Raw genomic sequence first — 19,845 nt, forward strand, 5'->3', positions numbered from 1 at the left:
TTTGCACACAGGGGGGGTATAGAAGTAGAAAATCAACAAATAATAAAAGCACACTATGTTGAAAGAAGGTTAGCGGCAGCTACCTTGATCTGGTGGGTCACCGGAAGGACGATTACATAATTGAGCTTGTCAAAATCGTCCAAGCTCCAAGCTCCATTTGATCAATCATGTAGCTTGGTGGAGGGGCTCACGTGGCATCGAAGCTATAATCACCTCGGTAAAGGCTGATTGATATATGTTTCCTCGGTGAAGAATAAGTTCTCATATCAGTATTGTTCAATTCTCATTCATCAGGCGATCGATCCTTCACTCGCGCCGTGAAAGAACGAAATTTCAAATATGAGTGCCTTGCGTCTTGGTCTGAACTGTGGTCACCGAGCTGCCAGATCATGTTGCTTTCTAGCTGCCCCGCGCATCTCTCAAATTAGTCGAAGGCTATTTTCAGCTCAACCAGGTCTCCGGATCGCATCTCCCACATCCAAGCAGACACGTGTTCCACAGGTATTCTTGAGCACCCCTGGCGATCGACTAAGATTTATGTTAACCTGAGTCAGGATGTAAAATCCTCTTCCAGCCCTGAGATTACATCTCATGACATTCAGGCCATAAAGATCAACGGTGTATCTTATCCTCTATTGTTCCTCCGCGATTCTTGTACCTGCCATAGATGCGTTGATCCTTCCACAAAGCAAAAGAACTTTCAAACTTCTGATATTCCGTCTAATATCAAAGCTACCGCTACCACAACGGGCGAAGACGGGGATTTAACAATTTCTTGGGAAGACGATATTCCAGGCTACGGACCAGATCATGTTTCGTCGTTCTCTAAGAAGTTCTTTGATACCCATTCTTCACTCAAGGCTTATCATTCCGATCGTCACAATGATGTAAAACCAATCAGATGGGATTCGAAAACCATTGCTCAGAAGTTGCAATATGTAACTTTTGATGACTACATAAACAGTGAAGAAGGTTTATTCAGAGCTTTGATCATGCTTCGGGATTATGGGCTACTCATACTTAGAGATGTACCAGAGTCAGAAACTTCAGTTGTTGATATTGCAAAGCGCATTGGCAATCTTCGGGACACTTTCTACGGAGTTACCTGGGATGTCAAGTCTGTTCCTCAACCTAAAAATGTAGCATATACTTCTCAATATCTGGGTTTACACATGGATCTTCTCTATATGGCTAACCCCCCGGGATTTCAATTTCTTCACTGTCTACGGAATACCTGCTCAGGCGGCTCATCCATCTTTTCTGATGCTTTCCACGCTGCCAGACAACTCGATAAAGATAATTACATTCAATTGAGTACTAAGAAGGTTGGCTACCATTATCGCAATGCTGGGGAGCATTATCACTATAAACATCCTGTAATATCGAAACACTCAGAGGAGGGTGGGAACGCTTCATCCCCCAATGACAACAACATTCAATACATCAATTATTCGCCGCCATTTCAAGCGACATTTGACGAGCCATTTGGCTCCCTACCAATAGCTAAAGCGTTGAGGCAATTTGCATCCAGAGTAGAGGCACCTGAAAACATGTATGAATACAGACTACAAGAGGGGGAGTGTGTTATTTTCAACAACCGGAGGGTACTTCATGGCAGAAAAGAATTCGATACATCAGTTGGGGAGAGATGGTTTAAAGGGGCTTATATCGACACCGACGTCTTCAGGAGTCGTTATCGAGTTTTAGCCGAAAAGTACAAGAATAAGGATCAGGCGTTTCTACGTACTCATGCTAGGCACATTTGCTGGGATATCAAGAACCCCGAGACTGGCAGAATGGAAAGCGATCCACATAAAGTTTGGAAGAGAAGTAGAGATCTTCCACAAACTGAGGCGTATGCAAATATTATCTAGGGACAATCGAAACTTCTCGAGAAGCCCACAAAATTCTGCAGTGCAGTAACTCAATGAAGAGTATTCGCCGTTCGAGTTATATGTTCATGTTACATATTTGTTCTGAAAGAAATTTGGAATGTGGAGTTCATTTGGGACTCTAAAAATTACCCAGACATTCCGGGTTTCCAATGTTAAATATTATCCAGATTTGGAATGCGGTTCGGACTACTGAAACCCCTGATTGGGGTTTGAAAATATTAGTCTTCCGAGTTGTATGTCGCATTTCTGCATTCGCATTCTGTCGAGTCTTTGGTATACCCCTGAAACTAAAAGCTGTCCTTTGGCCATGCACACTTCTAAAGCGTTGCGAATTCATATTTTACTGCATTATGACATGGATATTTTTACCAACCTATTTCCAGCAAAATACACTGCATTGTTGGTGAAGCATTGCAATTTGTTGATTTTATGAGTTTTGTATATGTAGTGTCTCCTTGTGTCCAAGTTCACTGTATCGCCTCATTTTGATACCTTACCTTCCTTCAACATGCCGCTTTTTTTACTATAAAAACCCACCCGCATCTTTCCACCGTTCTGCCTGATTTACTACGTTACCTCTTTGCAATGTTCTACGGTGTTTGTTGAAATGCAATTTGCATCTTGCTTTGTATTACCATGTTGCAAATTTGGCTTTCATAATTTGAGGATTGTAAGATCATGTTTTGATGCTAGACAATCTGTTGGTTGAATCGTTGGTTTTTGTGGGATGCTTCATCTCTATTATTACAGGAAACTTCCGGTTAACTGTCACCAACTCGCTTACAGCTAGGAGAGTGAATAGCTTTGGAGTTCTGCTGGACGGTGTACCTCAAGAGTAATATCAATTAGAATGCTGGGCCCAACAGCCGAAATAAGGGTGTGTTTGGATCGATTTATTTTAAATTATTAGGCCTTATTAGACCTCATTTATTTACTAAATAATAGATTTATCGAATGCTTAAGATTATAAAATAAATTATTTCAAATTATTTAATAAATAAATATGTTTATCAAATACTCAAGATCATTAAATAAATGATTTGCAATATAACTTTTTGAAGTATTTCAAAGATTTATTTGCTAAATCTTCAACAAATATTCATTTTCATTCACCTCTACTACTTTTCAATATTATTCAAATATATTAGTGTGAATATCCTTACTGTATTAATGTTACTAGAGATTTCATTAAATAAATCAAAAATCGATCCAAACGCACCTAAGTATGATAGTATTTGAACTTGGAATTCTGTCTTGGGGCTCGACAGATATTTGCCATGAAAGAAAATACAGTAGCAATCAAAATTTGAGCTGTATCTCGGTGATCACGGCGACATCTCACAGCAAGTAAATCGACCCAGCAATCGCCAATTTGACAAATAAAAAAGGGGTAAAATGGTGACTCGTTCTCAACATTGAAACCCCCCTGCGGAACGATGACCACTAGTCTCGTCAAATTCGTCTTCGTATCTCTCGCATCAGTCTTGAATAACTGTTTGGTCTCAAGCGGAAATTAGACTAGCATCACTACGGCCACAAAAACTATGAGTATCGCAAAAATATCAAAAAAAAGCCTATCACGGGATCAATGAGAAATTTACTTGAAAAGTATTATACCGAGAACTCTCGTGAAGAGGATGAACGACAACTCTCTTTGCATGAACTGACAACAGTGGACAATTCGGAGCGGTACGATATAAAGGTTGTTTTATTCTAGGCCCGAAAACTCTTGACTCGGACAAAGACGAACAGAGCGAAGATACTATGGCTAAGCAGGTTTTAGAAGTGAATTCGGCGAGTTTGCAACCCCATGGCAATATCTCACGAAATTTTTATGCTGAAATGATGACAGGAGTCCGATTGTTCAGAAGCTCAGAGTCATACCGTAATAGAGATGTATAGACAGGCACTATCTTAAGTAATGACTATCCAAGTAATGTAGATGAATGATGTTTTCTTTACACGTAGTTAAAGTGTTCTATGTAGAATCGAGTGGGTGATAAAGTGGAAAGTCTATTAAGTTGCCGGAGGCGAAAGTATTCGGGAAGTGGTGGTGGAGGCGGAATTTCATGAGAGGGACTTAGCATGTAGGGGTGAAGTGGACGGTGTTCAGAAGGTGCAGATGGGATGTTACATCGTTGTCTTGAGCATTTCGTATTTGATTTGAAAGCTCAGATTTGATGAGTGCATGGATAATGTTGGAAAATGCAGGTTTGATCAAGAATGATGATTGGTAAATGTCTGGGTATTGGATAACAACTATGCCCTTTATACGGGCCTCTTATACACAGTGAGTTTGTGAATCAGTTTGTTGTTAGAATGAGCCTCGTTGACATAGGCTTTGTACTGGACAGAGTTTTATGTTCACTTCTAGACTATTTTTACACACATCTTGGTAGAGATCTGAATGCGTCAAAAAGCAGTCATAGGTTAGAAATTATTTTACATCTATCTCTGACTTTTAAAAGCAAGAGGTCCTATTTAGGCTTTCGGCAAAAATATCCATGTCTCGGCACTCAGAAGTCAAAATATTTACGCTACTCATCTGGTCTTCCCACCGCCCTGAAATCACCCGTGTGATATATCACCTCCGGCTTAATAATCGAAATCCTCCACTGCCCCTCTACCCTCGCAAATGTCTGTTGCATATACGATCTTCCATCCGAAGTCTCCCCAATCTTACAATGCGGGTGATTGTAATCCTCGCCTGCTACTTTCCGTGCATGACTTGCTAGTTGTTGCCATTCTACGACAATTTCCGAGTCGGTAACACTTTTGAAATATGGTGCTCCTAACAGATGTTGGGTAGCGAGAGCTTTCACTCCGAGTTTTATAGAGCCGAGCCATTCTTCTACGAAAGCGTCTGCAGTGAAGATTTGTTGGCCCCATTCAGGAACGACGAGTGTATAGTCTACTATGATGTTTGGTGCGAGAGATGCCCGAAGTCGTGCTTTGTCCTGGGTGTTTATGTTAGTAGGAAGAACTTTGATGACTAGATCACGAGTTTAATACTTTTCGATCATATCCATCAGCTAGAGTTCTACTACATTGTGTGATAGCAATGTAGTCTTGAAATGTGAGGTTTGAAGGGATATAGATTTCGAAAGCCATGGTCGTTTTAGTTCAGTACTTTGATGTATGTCAAATGTCAATAGCAATGTGGAATTTCTATTAATACTATGGCGGGGAATATCTTTAGCAACGAACTTTAATTTTGGTCGAAACTCCAATCAATGATATAATTGGCACTTGCCGATACTAGTTGCCGAAAATTCGAGTCGTTACTCGGTCTCGTTTTGAATGAATGCCGACCTCAAATTTAGACGAATTCTTCACTCAAATTCGTGATTATTCAGTATTTTCAAAATTCAATATTAAAAGAATTAATATAGATATTTTATTGAATTTTTTTTTAATAAAAACAGAATCTATTAATATATTATACATCAAGATTTTAAATCTTTAAATATAATATTAAAGAAATAATGATGAAAGAAAAATCACTTATAAAAAGTAGTATTTTAGGCCTTAGTTTTAAGGAGTTGAAGTCTGAAAATTAGCGAGTTCTAATTTTTATACTTCTGCTTTTTTAATTGCTTGAATAATTAAAGATTGGATTAAGATTATTCTATTTTTGAAAAAATAAATATAGAATTTGATTAAATATTTAATGATTCCTAAAATCTGATATCTTTAATCTTATTAATTGAATTGATATAGAATTTTGAAATGGGTGACTTTTAGTGGTTTTTGGTGTGATATACACTGGCTAAATTGAGGTCGGCATTCATTCAAAACGAGACCGAGTAGTGGGGCGGGTGAAGTAGACTACATCCCCCACATTCCACTCCCGCTTACCCCAAATTGCATCACCAAGAAAGTGGATTGCCGAAGAATTTATTCTGCTTTATTGTTTCCATGGTGCTATTATTCAGTCGCACTCATTCTGTAGGAGTAACCTCGGAAGATTGTTACACGAAATGAAAAGATGTCGAAACCAGAGTTTACCTTGAGAATCTCAATATATCCTTCAATCGAGCCTAAGCAATTCGAACAGTCCTTGACTGGCAAAGTTGCGCTAGTCACAGGCTCAGGTAGAGGTATTGGAAAGCATATCGCATATGCTCTTGCAAAATCGGGGGCTTCGGTCGCAGTAACTGGAAGGACCGAAAGTCAGGTAGACGAAACCACTCAAGAACTTTCGAAATCTTTCCCGGATGTGAAAGTAATCGGAGTTGTCGGAGATGTCTGTAAACGATCTGATTTGGAAAGTTTGGTTGGAGAGGTATGGTTGAGAGTTTGTTTGGTCCATCAATGGAACACATACTGATGAAATGACCTATTAGGTTACTAGCAAACTTGGTCCCATCGATATTCTTATCAACAATGCTGGCACAAATACTTTCATGCCCTTTCATATCACAGACGCAGACGAATGGTGGAAACAAATGGAAATCAACGTTAAAGCGCCAACAGAATTAACAAGAATTGTTCTTCCCTCAATGCAGAAACGGAATTCCGGTACGATAATCTTCACGAGTTCTCGAGCAGCAGGTGCGGACTTGCCTTGGGCTTCAGGGTACTCGTGTGCAAAGACAGCCATTACAAGATTTGGAGGTGTTTTGCAAACAGAATTGAATATGCTTCAAAAAGATACTTTCGGCTTCGAGGAAAACGGTATCTCAGTATTCTCGATTCATCCTGGTGAGATCAAGACCGGGTTACATCAGACCGCTTATCCGGAGAAGACGAAGGTTGAGGCACCATATGTTATTGAAATGATGGCCAAATTACATAAATCACACCCAGAGTTCAGTATCGATTTACCAGCTTGGACGTGTGTTTATTTGGCTGCTGGGAAAGGGTCAGCTTTAAGAGGTCGATTGGTAGATTGCACCAGGGACTTGGAAGAAGTAACAAATTTTGTGACGTCTTCGCCTAAGCTGAAGATCACAAATGCTTGTAGTTGAAAATTAGAGATGACTTCTCCATAATAAACTTTGTTGCTATGATAACAAACCCATATGCGAATGGCGGTGTAATCAATTGGCTTTTGACACGGAGCTACCCTGACATGCTTGATTTAAAATCTTTCAAACTTTGAGAGTTTTAATTTGTCTCGTTCTTCAGCCTCCAGAATTGCAGCCTTCGTCCCAGTAGGCAATCTCCGACAATTGCTTAACCATAACAAGCCAAGTCCCCGCATTGATAGAGAATATATTGACCCTAATGTATGATTTTGACCACTACTAAAAAGTGGATTATTAGTTTGACGGTTTCTTGATATCTCAACATAATGCTATTTGTCGGGGGTTTCACGAATGAAAGTGGACGGAATGGATCTAGTACGCGCGTGCGGGGTACCCCGTACCCTAATTCCAAATAGTAGGCTTTTCCGATTCACATGGAGAGAATTCGTAGTGGGCCATCCACTTCCCGACGGGATTATCAATCTGTATATCATGAATTTGCCCATGCTTAATTAAGACTCTGCAAGTATACGAAATTCGGGAAAGACGCAAATATCATACGTTTTTTCACTCCCTTTTTCATCCATCATGTTAGATCTAAAACCCGAAGCCGACAACGTGGAGTATAGCGAGAGAGGGACTATTGAACAGCACCACAGACGTCATCATCAAGCTGTTGTGGTGCAAGGCAATGAAGATGAGCCGGGGAGTGTTTATCAACTGAGTTGGAAGACTATAATAGCTTTTATCTCTCTCTCGATGGCGAATTCTTGTGCTGCTCTAGCCAATACCGTAGGCACCTTCCACGATCTTAGCTGATCAACGACTAATAACACCTTTGCGCAGGCCAACACCGTCATAAAATTTCAGGTCGCCTCTGTTGCTAAAAGTCCAGCGGATGCAGCTCTCTCGTCATGGATTGCCAACGGAAGTTTCCTCGTCGTTCTCGCTCTTGGTCCGATTTTTGGTAGTCTGAGTGACAGAGTAGGAAAGAAATGGTTTATGGTTTGCGGTGCCATTCTTGGTTTGATTGGTAGCGTAATTGCAGGAAAAGCAGAGAAGATACTTCAAATCATAGGAGGCAACATCTTGTGTGGAGCTGCTAATGCTGGATGTGTGAGTTAAATTTCACATTTCCTGACATGCCTTGGACTAACGAGCACATGGATTGTGTCAATCTCAGCAATCCAGGAGATTATTCCAAACAGACTTCGTCCCTGGGCTATGGGAGCCTCACAAGCCATGGCTAGCGCCTTCGTTGTTCTTGGCACTTTTCTTGCTGCCGCTTTTGTCAAGGTGAATGCCGGAGGAGCTGGTGGATGGAGATGGGCGTATTATTTCAACGGCATCATCTATGGAATAACAGCTGCTATGATCGCCTTCTCATACTTTCCACCTCTTCCTAGACTTGGCCGACACAAGATGCTCAGTTCTATCACAAAAGAAATTGATTATATTGGAATTCTCCTCATGTCAGGGTCGTTCGCTTCCCTCATCATCGGCCTTACCTGGGGTGGAACTACTCATCCATGGAACTCGGGACAATGCATCGGAACGCTTACTGCTGGGTGTATTGGCCTCTTGATTTTCGGACTTTATGAGGCTTTCGTCGTCACCGAAGGAATCTTTGATCATCGACTTTTCGAAACCATCAACTTTCCCATTTTGCTTTTCGTTTGCACAATAGATGGTATGCTTCTTCTCGGCGTTAATGTCTTGTACTCACAGGAGATCTACGATCTTTTTACTGCCGATGCTGTTCGTATTGCTGTCATTCTCTCTCCATTTTTGGTTACATCAGCATTTGGGTGTATTCCAGCTGGATGGGTAATGGCTTCAACGAAAGCATACCGTTGGATGCTGGTCGGATCCTTGTTTTGGTGTGCTTTATTTACAGGTCTTATGGCCATGGTAACTTCAACCAGACTCCCTATGGCATTTGCTTTCACCACTCTCTTCGGCCTCGGAACTGCTGTGACTACCACCATTCCAACTGTGGCTTTGGGGTTGTCAGTTCCAGCATTCTTAATCGGAACAGCGGCCACTGTCAGTAGCAGTTGTCGTGCATTGGGAGGCGTTATCGGCATCACCATGTTCACTGCTATATACAATAACAAATATGCAGAGCTGGTAGGACCAGAAATTGCTGCCAATACCAATGCACCTGTTCTTATTGATGAGAGTGTGGAGGCGTGGAAATATGTTTGGATCGCGGTGGCTTCTCTTCTTGCAGCAAGCGGTGTAGCTGCATGCTTCTTGAAGAGCGTTGCACCGATGATGAACCACCACGTAGAATCTGCGCTGGAACCATCGAAACTTCGTGAAGCTCAACTTTCTTAATCTCTTTCTGGTCCACTTTTAGTCTAGCGCGGCGCTTTACCTGTATGTTATTATGGTCTTGATGAGTTAGCTCTCAATAAATGAAATGAGTATCCCACACACATACCTCATCTATCCTTGTGACCGTGAAACTCTTACTGCGTATCAAGGATAGAATGAAAAGATGAGGATAGAATGAAAAGCTCATGAGGATGAGCATTGAGGATTTTTTTCGGATTGGGCCCGTGTGAATCAATCACATGACCGTCCATCATTAAGGTTACTCGCCATTCTCTGTTGATGTCTTGGCATGATTGTTTGTTTTATCTGCCACCGCCTTTTCTGTCACCTCGCTGGCTTCGGATTCACAGACTGATGAAGAAATCTGCACCAAACCCGGGAATGTTTTACTTGCTAAGTGGCGGGAAAACATACGCTAGAACTTCATTTATCTCTTATCCCATCTACGGTTAAATCATCTTGCGGCACCGTATTGCAATAGTTGTAAAATCGGGGTTTGAACCTATGATGTCAATCAAACAGATTTCTCTGTGTGTCGAAGGAAGCCTAAGCTGCGTGAGAAGTAGACCAACTGTTGATGGGCATGGGAAATCATATCCATCGCAGCCTTTTCTGATATCAGTACTCCCGATACATACCTCTTATTCCGGTTGTCAAATATGACGCAAATGATATGTCTCACGTCGTTTCCATTAGTTGTCTCGGTACTCTACTTTCTCTTTTCAATTTTACGCCTTTGGAGAAAGCGCCAGCAAATCAAAAGCGAACATGGCTGTCAACGTCCTCCCAATTATCCGCATACAAAGCAGTCCAAACAACTAGAAAGATGGACCATTCGATTTGAACAGTATGGAGACACATTTGCCGCGATTCTACTTGGTGCTCCTATGATTGCTACTATTGACCCTTTGAATGTACAGACAATGCTTGGTTTAAACTTCAAAGATTATGGAGTACAGGCTCTGAGGAGATCTACAACCCTTTCTTTCTTAGGCGAGGGTGTATTCACAATGGTGATCATAGTTCCACTTCAATGTCGAGATTTTCATTGCCAGTCTTGATTCGGCGACGCGTTTCGTAGGCCCATGTGCTTTTACGAAAAGTTCGCGTTGCCTTTACTTATGGAGAATATTCTTTCAAAAATTATCAATGACACTGAATGATAGGATGGTCCATTTTGGCAGCATTCACGTACTCTGATGCGCACAACCTTCACCAGAACTAATGTTGCCAATCTACCTGCATTCGAGAAGAATCTGTAAAAGTTCTTGAAACTGTTACCGGAAGATGGATCCACTGTTGATTTGAAACCACTGTTATGCAAAGTAGTATTTCGACTTCCAAAAATCTTTGTGAATTGAGCTTCTTTGATGTGATTCCAATGCTTACATTTCTATGTATCTAGTTCATCGATACGTCTACTGAATTTCTCTTCGGCGAATCCATGGACATGCTTTCTCCGGAGCAACCTACTCGATCCCAGTAATTTCTCGACGCTTTCCACTACGGTCAATTTGGCACTGGACCACGCCTACAGCTAGGAAAACTGGCCTTCCTGGATTGTGACAAGAAATAACTATGATTCTATCAAAGTAGTACATGCATTCGCCGACTTTTACGTTGACAAAGCGATAAAATACCGTGCCAATCGTCTGTCAAAAGAGCGAGCTGCCGAAAAAGATAGATCTGGATATAAGTCTGTTCGACTACACGATATGGCTATGCAGACCGACAATCGTAGCGAACTTCGAAGTCAAATTCTACATGCGTTCCTTGCGGGACACGAATCTAGCGCTATCACCAGCGGGAATGTACTACTCCAACTCTCTTGAAACCCAAGCGTGTGGGAAAAGCTTCGTCAAGAAGTATTAGAAGCTCATGGTACCTCGATCTCGAGATTTACACATGATAATTTGAGAACATTGAAATATTTGCAGAATGTCATCAAACAAAGTGAGTAACCCCGGTCGATCTTTACCGGAAATCGCTAAATAGATACTCTTAGGCACTTCGTCTTTATCCGGTAGCTAGTATCGCTTCACGAAAAGCATACAAGGATGGGGTTCTTCCAAGAGGTGGCGTCCCGATGGTAAATCTCCCATATTTATTCGAAAAGACACTGTGATTATCACCCCTCTGTATAATCCTCACAGACTAGCAGATTGCTTTCAGCTAGATGGAGATAAATTCATCCCCGTAAGTCGAGCAGATTTCTCATTCCCCATGGCCGCACTCTGTCCACCCCATAAGACGTACATCCCCAAAACATTTCACCGAACCCATCAGTGGGTGCACAGATTTATAGTCAGCCCCAAGTTTTCCATGTTTTTGATGCATCCAATGTCCCGTTGATACATCTCTAAGTCTGTAATCTCCTTATTCAATCTGGAATGACTTTCTTTTTCCTTTCCGAACCTTTCGAAATTCGAATCAACATTCGCATTCCCGAATTCAGCTCTCCCGAATTCAACTCTCCCGAATTCAACTCTCCCGAATTCAGCTCTCCCACTTTCATGTCACCCATCCAATCATTAATGTCCTCTCTCCATTCGCACGCCATCTCTTAGCCCTCCCTAAATTGATTAACAACCCCTCCAGTCCCGCTGGGAAGACCCATCTCTCCGTCCAGGAGCAGCCTACATACCTTTTGGATGTGGCATTCGTACATGTCCCGCCCAGCATCCCGCAGAAATAGAAATCGCATACACATTAGCACGTATGGCTCAAAAATGGAAGTATCTGGAGTGTAGAGACGAGGTGAAAGAATGGGTGGAAGAGTTGCGGGTTTCAACAAGTAGTCGGAATGGTGTTAAGGTTGCTCTCATTGCTGAGTAGAGTCTATGGTCGCCTGTCTCGAGCTCTGATTCTCTGTGGAATAGCTTCAGTGGTGATGCTGCAACTTTGAAATAGGCTAAGAATATGTAATTCTTCGCTGCTGGTAAAGGTGAAATTCCTGTCATTGTGGAATGTGGTGCTCTTGGTACAATTTATTCGAATCAGTTTGTTGAGATCATGGCTATTACACATTGCACACATGAGGATACATCATTTCTACAGTCACAATCATCAAGCTTGAACGACGAAGTATTTAGAAATCGTATCATTTTATTATTAGTGGACAGCTGTCTAACTAATTTCCGGATACTGTAACAGGATGTACCCGAAAACTCTAGTATCTATGGTCTACATTTATTGCAGATAATTGAGAACCCAATCGAGTCATTATCTATCCGGGTTTATTAATTCTGGGCAGTTGATACCACCCTGATCGAAACAACATGGAGGATCAGTGCCTGCGCAATTACCATCAGGTCTACAGTTGCAAATTGGCCACATTGGTCCGCACGAATGGTCTAAACAGCAAGCGGGTGAGCCAGGACCTCCAGCTCGTTTTTTACATCCATCCTCGAAACACTGTCCGCAATCATTGGTCGTGGTCCAGTATCGCTTTTCGTAATATTGACTTGAGGGTGCCAAACGAGTAGCTCCGACAATGGGAGGAATGATGAGGACGGTAGGATATGCCGGCAAAAAGCTGCTGTATATCGCGGAGGTGACTGTACCACGCTCCAACATCTCAGGAGGCAGCATGACCTCCGTGCGCTTAGGAGGATAATACCAATACCACCCCTTTGGGCTGGTTGGGGCATAGTAGATAGGATGACGATCGCCTCCCACGCCGCCCACGATGACGACACCATTTTGGGGCATACCGGCAATTTCTTTACCGTAGACGACAGGAGCGTTATTTACATTGTCTGTGTCTTCCTCTTGCTCACCAGGAACTCCAGTTGGACACCAAGGTGCTTCCTACAACAGAGCAAAATTAGTTGCTGTTTGCTATAGAACTTTCGGTGCGGAATGAGGGGATGTTAAGCGCAAAAAAAGTATTTTACTTACAGTAGTAGTTGTTGTTGCAAACACAGTACATCCTGAGACCAGCGATGTCTTAGTAGTTGTACATGAGCCAGTTTTGCATGAGACTATGAGATCGACAAAGTTAGTGATTGCCCAAGTAAAAGTTCAAGATCAACTGAGAAATTCAAAGCTGTCTCTGCCTTGAGAAGTGAAGCGGAGACAAAAAAGGTATCAATAGATACCTATGAAGGGGACTTACCAAATTCATCTGTAACAGTCGAAGTCTCACACTCAGACTCAGTCTCGGACTCGCTACTGGGCTGACCGGCGGTATCGCAGTTTACAGTGCAGATAGTACCGCAATGTTGTGTGCAAGTGGACTTTGGCGGAGCTTTGTGGAAACTAGTTGTGGGATGTTTCTTATCTGGGGGGCAGTTAACCTTGATGAGTCCAAAGTTTAGACAAGGCAACTTTGGTACTGGAGGCCATGGAAGTGGAGGGAAGGTTGGGAAAGGAATTTTAGGGTCCACGGGGTTAGGCTTACTAGAGAATAATGGGTTAGTGATTGCTCTTTGAACTTTCTGCACCAGAAAATGAAAACTGCGAGGCTAAAACTTGGAGTGAGGATTTTGACTTACGGGCGCCAATAGTAACCATACGATTGTACCGGCACTGTAATTATGATAATAGGAGAAGTAGTCTGTCCTGAGGTCGTCGGTACCGGAATGGATATGATGGCTGTTGTGCGGCTAGGATCATTGAAGAGACTTGTAAACTGATCTATAGAGAAAGTTTGACAGATTGCATTGGAGCAATAAGTGGTCTCCGATGGACCCGGCCATTCAACAGGAGGGAAAATGATAGCGCCATTCGTTGATGTAGATGTGATAGTTGCTGACGCTTCGCCACCAATTTGCCAGTTGGATGGCGAAGTGACAGGATTGAACCACAATTGAGTTGTGTACACAATCGAGATCATATTGACTGTAATAATCACAGGAGATGGCTTGAACATCGAAGTCATAGAAAACGAGAAGTCGGAAGCGTCAGTGACGACCATGTCGAAGAAACTGACCGTCGATCCTGTACTTGGTTTTGGGGTAACAACAGTGGTGAGCACAGTAGCGTCATTACCTTTGCCAAGAACCAAAGTAGTTTTGACTGGTGGAAAAGAGAAGACAGTTTCACCATGATATGTACTGGGTGGGAATACCTGTATGGTGAGGGAGAGTTAGTGAATAGTTCTCACGAACATTTCCTGATTCAATGGAAAGTATGGGACAATTAATTCGATGTGTAACTTACAAATGTACAAGGAGGATTGCAATCAACTTCAGGGTCCTGAGCTGTAAATATGGCTGGGTCAATATACACTGGACCTGAACCATCTTCAAGTTTTGACTATGGGATGTTAGTGGTGGAACTTCCAAAATGGAACAGAAGATAAAAGCCAGCTCAAGTGGTCCATCGAATTGATCGATTCAAACCATCGTGAGTGTTCATGCAAGTCCAACATGAGATGAAAAACTGGAATCAACTTACGCAAACATCGCTCGGACACCATCCATGCCAGCAAGCAAATTGGCAGAGCGGCCCAAAAGTAGCATGATCGAGACCAGCTGCAGGGACGCCCACAATATCGGGGTTTGCTTTAGGTGGTACATTAAGTGGACCTTGTGCAGTGCAAGTCTGTAGATTGAATGTTTAGTAAATTTTCACCAGAGTCGAGGGGAAACAAAATATAGGTAGTCTCCTTACGCAAGCGTTGATTGGGCAATATCCAAAGTTGCATGCAAAACTGCAAAGACCTTCGAGTAAGCCAGCACCAGTACCAAGGACACAAGCTGGAGGCGTAAAAGGCGAAACTGTTGGTGTGGCCATCGGCAGACCGGATACGGTACCACACTAAAAAATGTTGACGTTAGTAATTCCGCATGAAGTGAAAGAGTGAAGCATAGCTAGCCTCCTTAGGAAAAGAGGACATGAAAGAACAGCTTGACGTTAGACATTGAGAAAGGAGATTTTCTTACATGTTCTGGAGGACAGTAGCCATAAACACAAGCAAAGTTGCATAAACCCTCATAATTTGCATCGGCTCCAGCGATAGGATAGCCAACTGGTCCTGAGACCTTTGGAAGCTTTGCCTTTCCCATACCGGTACAGTAACAAGCGCCTTTCGGACAGTAACCAAGTGCACAAGAATATGCACAGAGCTTTTGAAAGTCGCCAGCGCCAGAACCACTGGTACAGTTCAAGTTGCAGATACTGGCGTCAGGCAACGCAGGGGATGAATCACCCGTTGCACCCATGACATATGCGTTATAGTTTGCGAGTCCTAGTTGGCCACAGTCATTGGAGATGTGGACGTCACCAATAGCTGAGCATACGACTGTGCCGCCTCTGCTGATGACAATAATCACAGGTCCAGTGCCCTTGATGTCAACACTTCCGTGATAGATACCCACACCTCCATATGGTTTCTTCAACCATTTAGCGCCAGTATCAACACCACCGATGGTAACGATGACATCTGCTTCGGAGGAAAGAAGTGCGGAGTAGAAGATTTTGTCTTGCGCCACCTTAGATGGTGGAAACTCAATCAACAGTCTAAATTCATTCAATATTAGCAACTGTGTGTTGACAATGAGAAGTGGAAGGAGGGATTTGATTTATACTGACTGGGAAGCAGTGTTTCCTGTTGTGCCACCTGTGCTGCAGCCTGCAGAATTTGGATTGGGACGATACCAAGCTTGGACTCCTTCTTGGCCTATACTTGAGTAGCCAGTCTTGTAGGTTTCGATGATGTAAGGAAGAAACAAAAGCCAGGCGTCATGGGGCATTCCCAAAGCATAACTGTTAAAAATCATGGTATTAGCGTTGTCTATCAAGGACAGAGTTGTGATAGGTAAAAGAATAGATGTGCTTAAAGAAGAGGAAAAATGTGCTCGAGATCGGGGAGTAAAGCTGGGTGAAAGCCAGCAAAAGTTGAGGACATTGTACGTACTTGTAAGGGGCAGAGCGCATTGCACCCATGGTTGTTTCATCAATAGGTCCAACTGTCACGTAATATGATTAGCAAAATGTAGTAAAACGCATGAATCACAAAGATGAAAGTTGAGACTTACCGTAATGAGATTCTCCCCAGTCGTTCCATGATATGATTTCAACGAGATGAGGTTGCCAATATATGACTTCTTCCCATCTGTCATACCATAAATCGTCGCCTCGCCAAAGCCAATTCTTATGGAACTGTGGCAGATTGGTGTAGAACCAAGGGCTTACAGGCATCATGTAAGGCATTTTACCAAGAAATTGGCTGTATGAGGCGTCAACATATGTATTCATGTCTGTGTTTCCCCAAGGCCAAGCTATTTTGTGTCAGAAAAGGAAACAAATTGAAGACTCATTACTTACCAGCCCAACTGAAGAGACCATCTGCAACACCAAGTTTTACAGCAGCTTGAGCACCTAGAGAAGACCAATCTGGAATGAAGACAATGCCGGTCTGTGCCTTGATTTGACGCCAAGCATCAGCATTTCCTGCTCCCTCGAAAGTGGAAACCAAAGGCTTTCCCTTATAGATGTAATATGCATCGTTTCCAATGTATTGATTGAGGTAACCCATGATGGCGTCATATGACCAGTTACTAGTCTCGTCAAACGAGAAAAGACACTTGAAACCGACTTTCTTGGCAGCAGCAAAAGCATAAGCTACTTGGGTCAGTAAGTTCTAATCTGTACTAGCCATATTCAAGACAAAAGCATCAATGTGAGCCTGCTTTGCCCTCTGTAAAAACAAGTCAGTGCTGTCCAAGAGTATCAAGAGTTCATGCAAAGGAGGGAAAACTTACGGTCATGTCTCGAGTCCATTGTGAAACTCCCCAAAATGGAACGTTGCCGACCTAGTTCAAAGGGTTAACATTCAACAACAAAGCTACGTGCAAGCAGATGTGAGTTTTTAAACTAACCATGAAATGAGCAAAAACGGCTTTGCCATCAACAATACATATTGCTGAATCGGCAGCGGCAGCGCGTCGAAAGTGATTGAGATCAGTATAACCGGGAAGGGAAACTGCAGTCTGTAACTGGAGTGTGATAGCTAAAAGCCAACTGAATAGGTGAAGAATCTTCATGTTGGCAATTTGAAGACTCTGGAAAGAGTGAAAGTTAAACAGTCTCTAGCATCAATTGGATTTCCAATAGATGTAGGGCTGGGTATTTTTGTTAAGACAAATCAGAAAGTAAAGGAATGTAAAGAATTGGGAAGTAAAGGAAGGTAAAGAGAGAACTGGGAGGAAAGTTGGAGGAAAAGGTGGGAGAGAAGGTTGAAGATTTTGTAGCTGGGAAGGAAAAGTATATAAATTTCTTCAAGATACACTAGTTCTCATGGCCCTCAACAATTCTTACAAGCTAGACCCGATATGATTGCTACTTAGGTTGCGAAACTAGAGAACAATGAGCTCAATCCAAGGTTGATCTTCGGGAAAGGAAGTAGATCGAGGTCTAATATCAGAATAGATGGCTGCCCTGGAAACCGATGAAAGAAAGAAGAGAATGGTACGAGTGTCTCGGGTTTTGGTATTAACATTCACTAGGTTCCGAACTTATGAAATCCACTAGTCCTTAGTATGGAAAATATTTGTCTGTCTATCCAGGTAGGTATACTGATTTCCCCATGAAATAAAGGAATTTAGATAAGTTGAATATAAGGAATGCTAGTACCTAGTCCTCAATAATTTAGTTTCTGTCTAGTTCCTTTTAATAAAATTCAAATGGTTTGTCTAATTGCTTATTGAAAGACCCTTTTTTGACTGATGAGGCTAAATCAGGAATATTCGACTTTCAAATTGTTTATATATCAGATAGATAGTTTACCACCAGTAAACTATAGAGTTATTAGATCTACTATGATGTGCTTTTTTGCTCTAATAATTTGGTCATGAGCCTTGCCTATGTTGATAACCGGCGATATCATCTACCAGCAAAATCAGAATTGAAACAGAAACTTTCAATGTTAGGATTGAAAAAAAGAACCTTTGATCTGAATATTAGGAACTGTAGATTTGATCGTAGTTTTTCATAAATACTGTGTGCCGTGAATACCCTTCTAGCGTAAAGTTGACAGATGAAGAAATGAGGATCTAAATGATATCATTGGACTCACAAAATCTCATTTCCCAACAAGCACCATCAAGGTCCCTCAACTTTCTTGAAGGGAAGGCGCAGTCACATATTCACTTCTGAAAATATTTTCAACAGACAAATTGTAAAATGAGGTTTCTCGGGTACCCGGATCTTGCCGTATGTTATCTCAACAAAGGTTGATATCAAAGTTTCACACTTTCTCCAAGCAAGGCTTGACGTTCTCCAAGAGAAAAGCCCTTCCTTCCTCTCCTTCTCTTCTTCCTTGATTTAAAAAAAAACACACACAGACAAAAAACATTGTACAAAAAACCTCAATTACCATTGACAAAAGCCAACATGACTTCTTTGTTTGGTATTGTCATTTCTAAGAGCTTAATGCTCTTATTTGTTTACACCATCCTAATTGCTCCACTTGTCAGTTTCACAAGCGCGGAAGTCAGCCACAATGCAGCAGCTCTCCCAATTGATCAACTTGCTTCTCAAATTGCTCAGACTAAGGTTGATAATTTCACACAAGCAATGACTTCACTCGTCCATCACCACCACAGCCGCCGCCACAACAATGACCATCACAACCATGCCTTCAACATCAGCGCACGTGCAGATCCAGCCCTCTATGCTGCACGAATTCTGAAGGGTAGACAATTGTATTGCACCATGCAGGACAGTCTTGCTCTGACAACCCAGAAGAATGGTGGTGTATCTCAAGAGGCATTGATCTACGATCCGTCAAACCTATACACTGAAGGATTTAGAACTTATGTCATGAAAGAAGATGATGAGGAAGGACCTGTCTTTGGAGAAGCTTTGGATGAAACACTAAATTTCCTTGGATCAGATGTTTGGGAACATGATGAGCCTATGCCAGTCTTGGTTCGTGAAGCACACACTGCAAAAGGATTCTCTCAGATCGACACACTTGATCATCAGTTATGGCATGATAGTTCTCGTCTTGTAGAAGTAAGTACCATCAATGACCACATATTTCTAATGGAAACTAATATGTGAATTTCAGCCAACAGGAGCAGAATGGGAAACTTTGATCAACTGTGATCCTGGAATTCTTGTAGCAGACAGAAACGTCAGTCCAGCCTCACTGGAATTTAACAAGAATGCCGACGATGTCCCACGTATATGGAGTTGGTCTGATGCAGTTTTCCTATACTATAAGAGAGTCTGTGGTTTGTTATCCCATGAAACCCTTACTTGATGAACAATCACTGAATTTCTTTATTGCAGGTGCGTCTGCAGTCAAAAACCTAGAATGGATAATCCGTGCAGGAATCGTCAACATAGACACCAACACAATGGTCAAGATGGCTTTGAGAGCAAGCGGACATAATACTATACCACTTTGGGGAGATAGGATAACTATACACCCAACTGATGATCCCTTCTTTGCTATTCTTGGAAGCAAGAATGGTGCTGGTGTCGGCTTTCTACTCAACCAACACAAGGATGTAGTCACTGGTCTGGGTGTCAAGAAGGTGAACAGTATAACCATTTGGACTTACGGAGAAGAGGCCCTTGACATCAGCAGTACAAGAACAGACGACTTTCCTGATTTTACTCTTTGTTTACTCTTTGAGATTGTTCCTGTTGCTTCACCAAATCAAATTCCTCCACCAACCGTCTGA

At 42.2% G+C, this 19,845-nt stretch overlaps 7 protein-coding genes across 7 annotated transcripts; 5 read left to right on the plus strand and 2 right to left on the minus strand.

Moving 5' to 3' along the window:
• The first annotated feature begins 195 nt into the window (after window positions 1–195).
• EAE98_007428 (uncharacterized protein) lies at window positions 196–2,861 on the plus strand. Its single transcript, XM_038955051.1, has 2 exons — window positions 196–501; window positions 555–2,861. Exons 1-2 carry the CDS (start codon window positions 340–342, stop codon window positions 1,872–1,874), a joined length of 1,482 nt encoding a protein of 493 aa, XP_038808701.1. The 5' UTR covers window positions 196–339; the 3' UTR covers window positions 1,875–2,861.
• Window positions 2,862–4,432: 1,571 nt separating this feature from the next.
• On the minus strand, window positions 4,433–5,006 carry EAE98_007429 (uncharacterized protein; the record flags this gene model as incomplete). Its single annotated transcript, XM_038955052.1, has 2 exons — window positions 4,433–4,852; window positions 4,908–5,006. The coding sequence occupies 2 exons, from the start codon at window positions 5,004–5,006 to the stop codon at window positions 4,433–4,435; spliced, it is 519 nt and encodes a 172-aa protein (XP_038808702.1).
• Window positions 5,007–5,883: 877 nt separating this feature from the next.
• EAE98_007430 (uncharacterized protein) lies at window positions 5,884–6,865 on the plus strand (the record flags this gene model as incomplete). The annotated part of the gene is made up of 2 exons (XM_038955053.1): window positions 5,884–6,180; window positions 6,242–6,865. 2 exons carry the CDS (start codon window positions 5,884–5,886, stop codon window positions 6,863–6,865), a joined length of 921 nt encoding a protein of 306 aa, XP_038808703.1.
• A 588-nt stretch (window positions 6,866–7,453) lies between these two features.
• Window positions 7,454–9,205, plus strand: EAE98_007431 (uncharacterized protein; the record flags this gene model as incomplete). The annotated part of the gene is made up of 3 exons (XM_038955054.1): window positions 7,454–7,657; window positions 7,712–7,981; window positions 8,057–9,205. 3 exons carry the CDS (start codon window positions 7,454–7,456, stop codon window positions 9,203–9,205), a joined length of 1,623 nt encoding a protein of 540 aa, XP_038808704.1.
• A 1,883-nt stretch (window positions 9,206–11,088) lies between these two features.
• On the plus strand, window positions 11,089–12,040 carry EAE98_007432 (uncharacterized protein; the record flags this gene model as incomplete). Its single annotated transcript, XM_038955055.1, has 4 exons — window positions 11,089–11,158; window positions 11,211–11,326; window positions 11,359–11,401; window positions 11,804–12,040. The coding sequence occupies exons 1-4, from the start codon at window positions 11,144–11,146 to the stop codon at window positions 12,038–12,040; spliced, it is 411 nt and encodes a 136-aa protein (XP_038808705.1). The 5' UTR covers window positions 11,089–11,143.
• A 122-nt stretch (window positions 12,041–12,162) lies between these two features.
• EAE98_007433 (uncharacterized protein) lies at window positions 12,163–17,196 on the minus strand (the record flags this gene model as incomplete). Its single annotated transcript, XM_038955056.1, has 15 exons — window positions 12,163–13,015; window positions 13,106–13,188; window positions 13,323–13,606; window positions 13,702–14,276; window positions 14,369–14,464; window positions 14,606–14,752; window positions 14,822–14,968; window positions 15,094–15,670; window positions 15,743–15,916; window positions 16,068–16,119; window positions 16,189–16,431; window positions 16,478–16,774; window positions 16,805–16,850; window positions 16,915–16,965; window positions 17,032–17,196. 15 exons carry the CDS (start codon window positions 17,194–17,196, stop codon window positions 12,428–12,430), a joined length of 3,525 nt encoding a protein of 1,174 aa, XP_038808706.1. The 3' UTR covers window positions 12,163–12,427.
• A 1,348-nt stretch (window positions 17,197–18,544) lies between these two features.
• EAE98_007434 (uncharacterized protein) lies at window positions 18,545–19,845 on the plus strand (the record flags this gene model as incomplete). The annotated part of the gene is made up of 3 exons (XM_038955057.1): window positions 18,545–19,168; window positions 19,224–19,389; window positions 19,448–19,845. 3 exons carry the CDS (start codon window positions 18,545–18,547, stop codon window positions 19,843–19,845), a joined length of 1,188 nt encoding a protein of 395 aa, XP_038808707.1.

This window comes from Botrytis deweyae, assembly GCF_014898535.1.
Source record: "Botrytis deweyae strain B1 chromosome Unknown BDEW_017, whole genome shotgun sequence".
In the NCBI taxonomy this organism is placed as follows: Eukaryota; Fungi; Ascomycota; class Leotiomycetes; order Helotiales; family Sclerotiniaceae; genus Botrytis; species Botrytis deweyae.

Excerpts from the sequence above, each read along its gene's own strand:
- EAE98_007428 (XM_038955051.1), top strand. The coding sequence starts at position 340 with ATGAGTGCCTTGCGTCTTGGTCTGAACTGTGGTCACCGAGCTGCCAGA. Across the intron at positions 502-554 it reads AGCAGACACGTGTTCCACAG|GATGTAAAATCCTCTTCCAG; the intron begins GTATTCTTGAGC and ends AACCTGAGTCAG.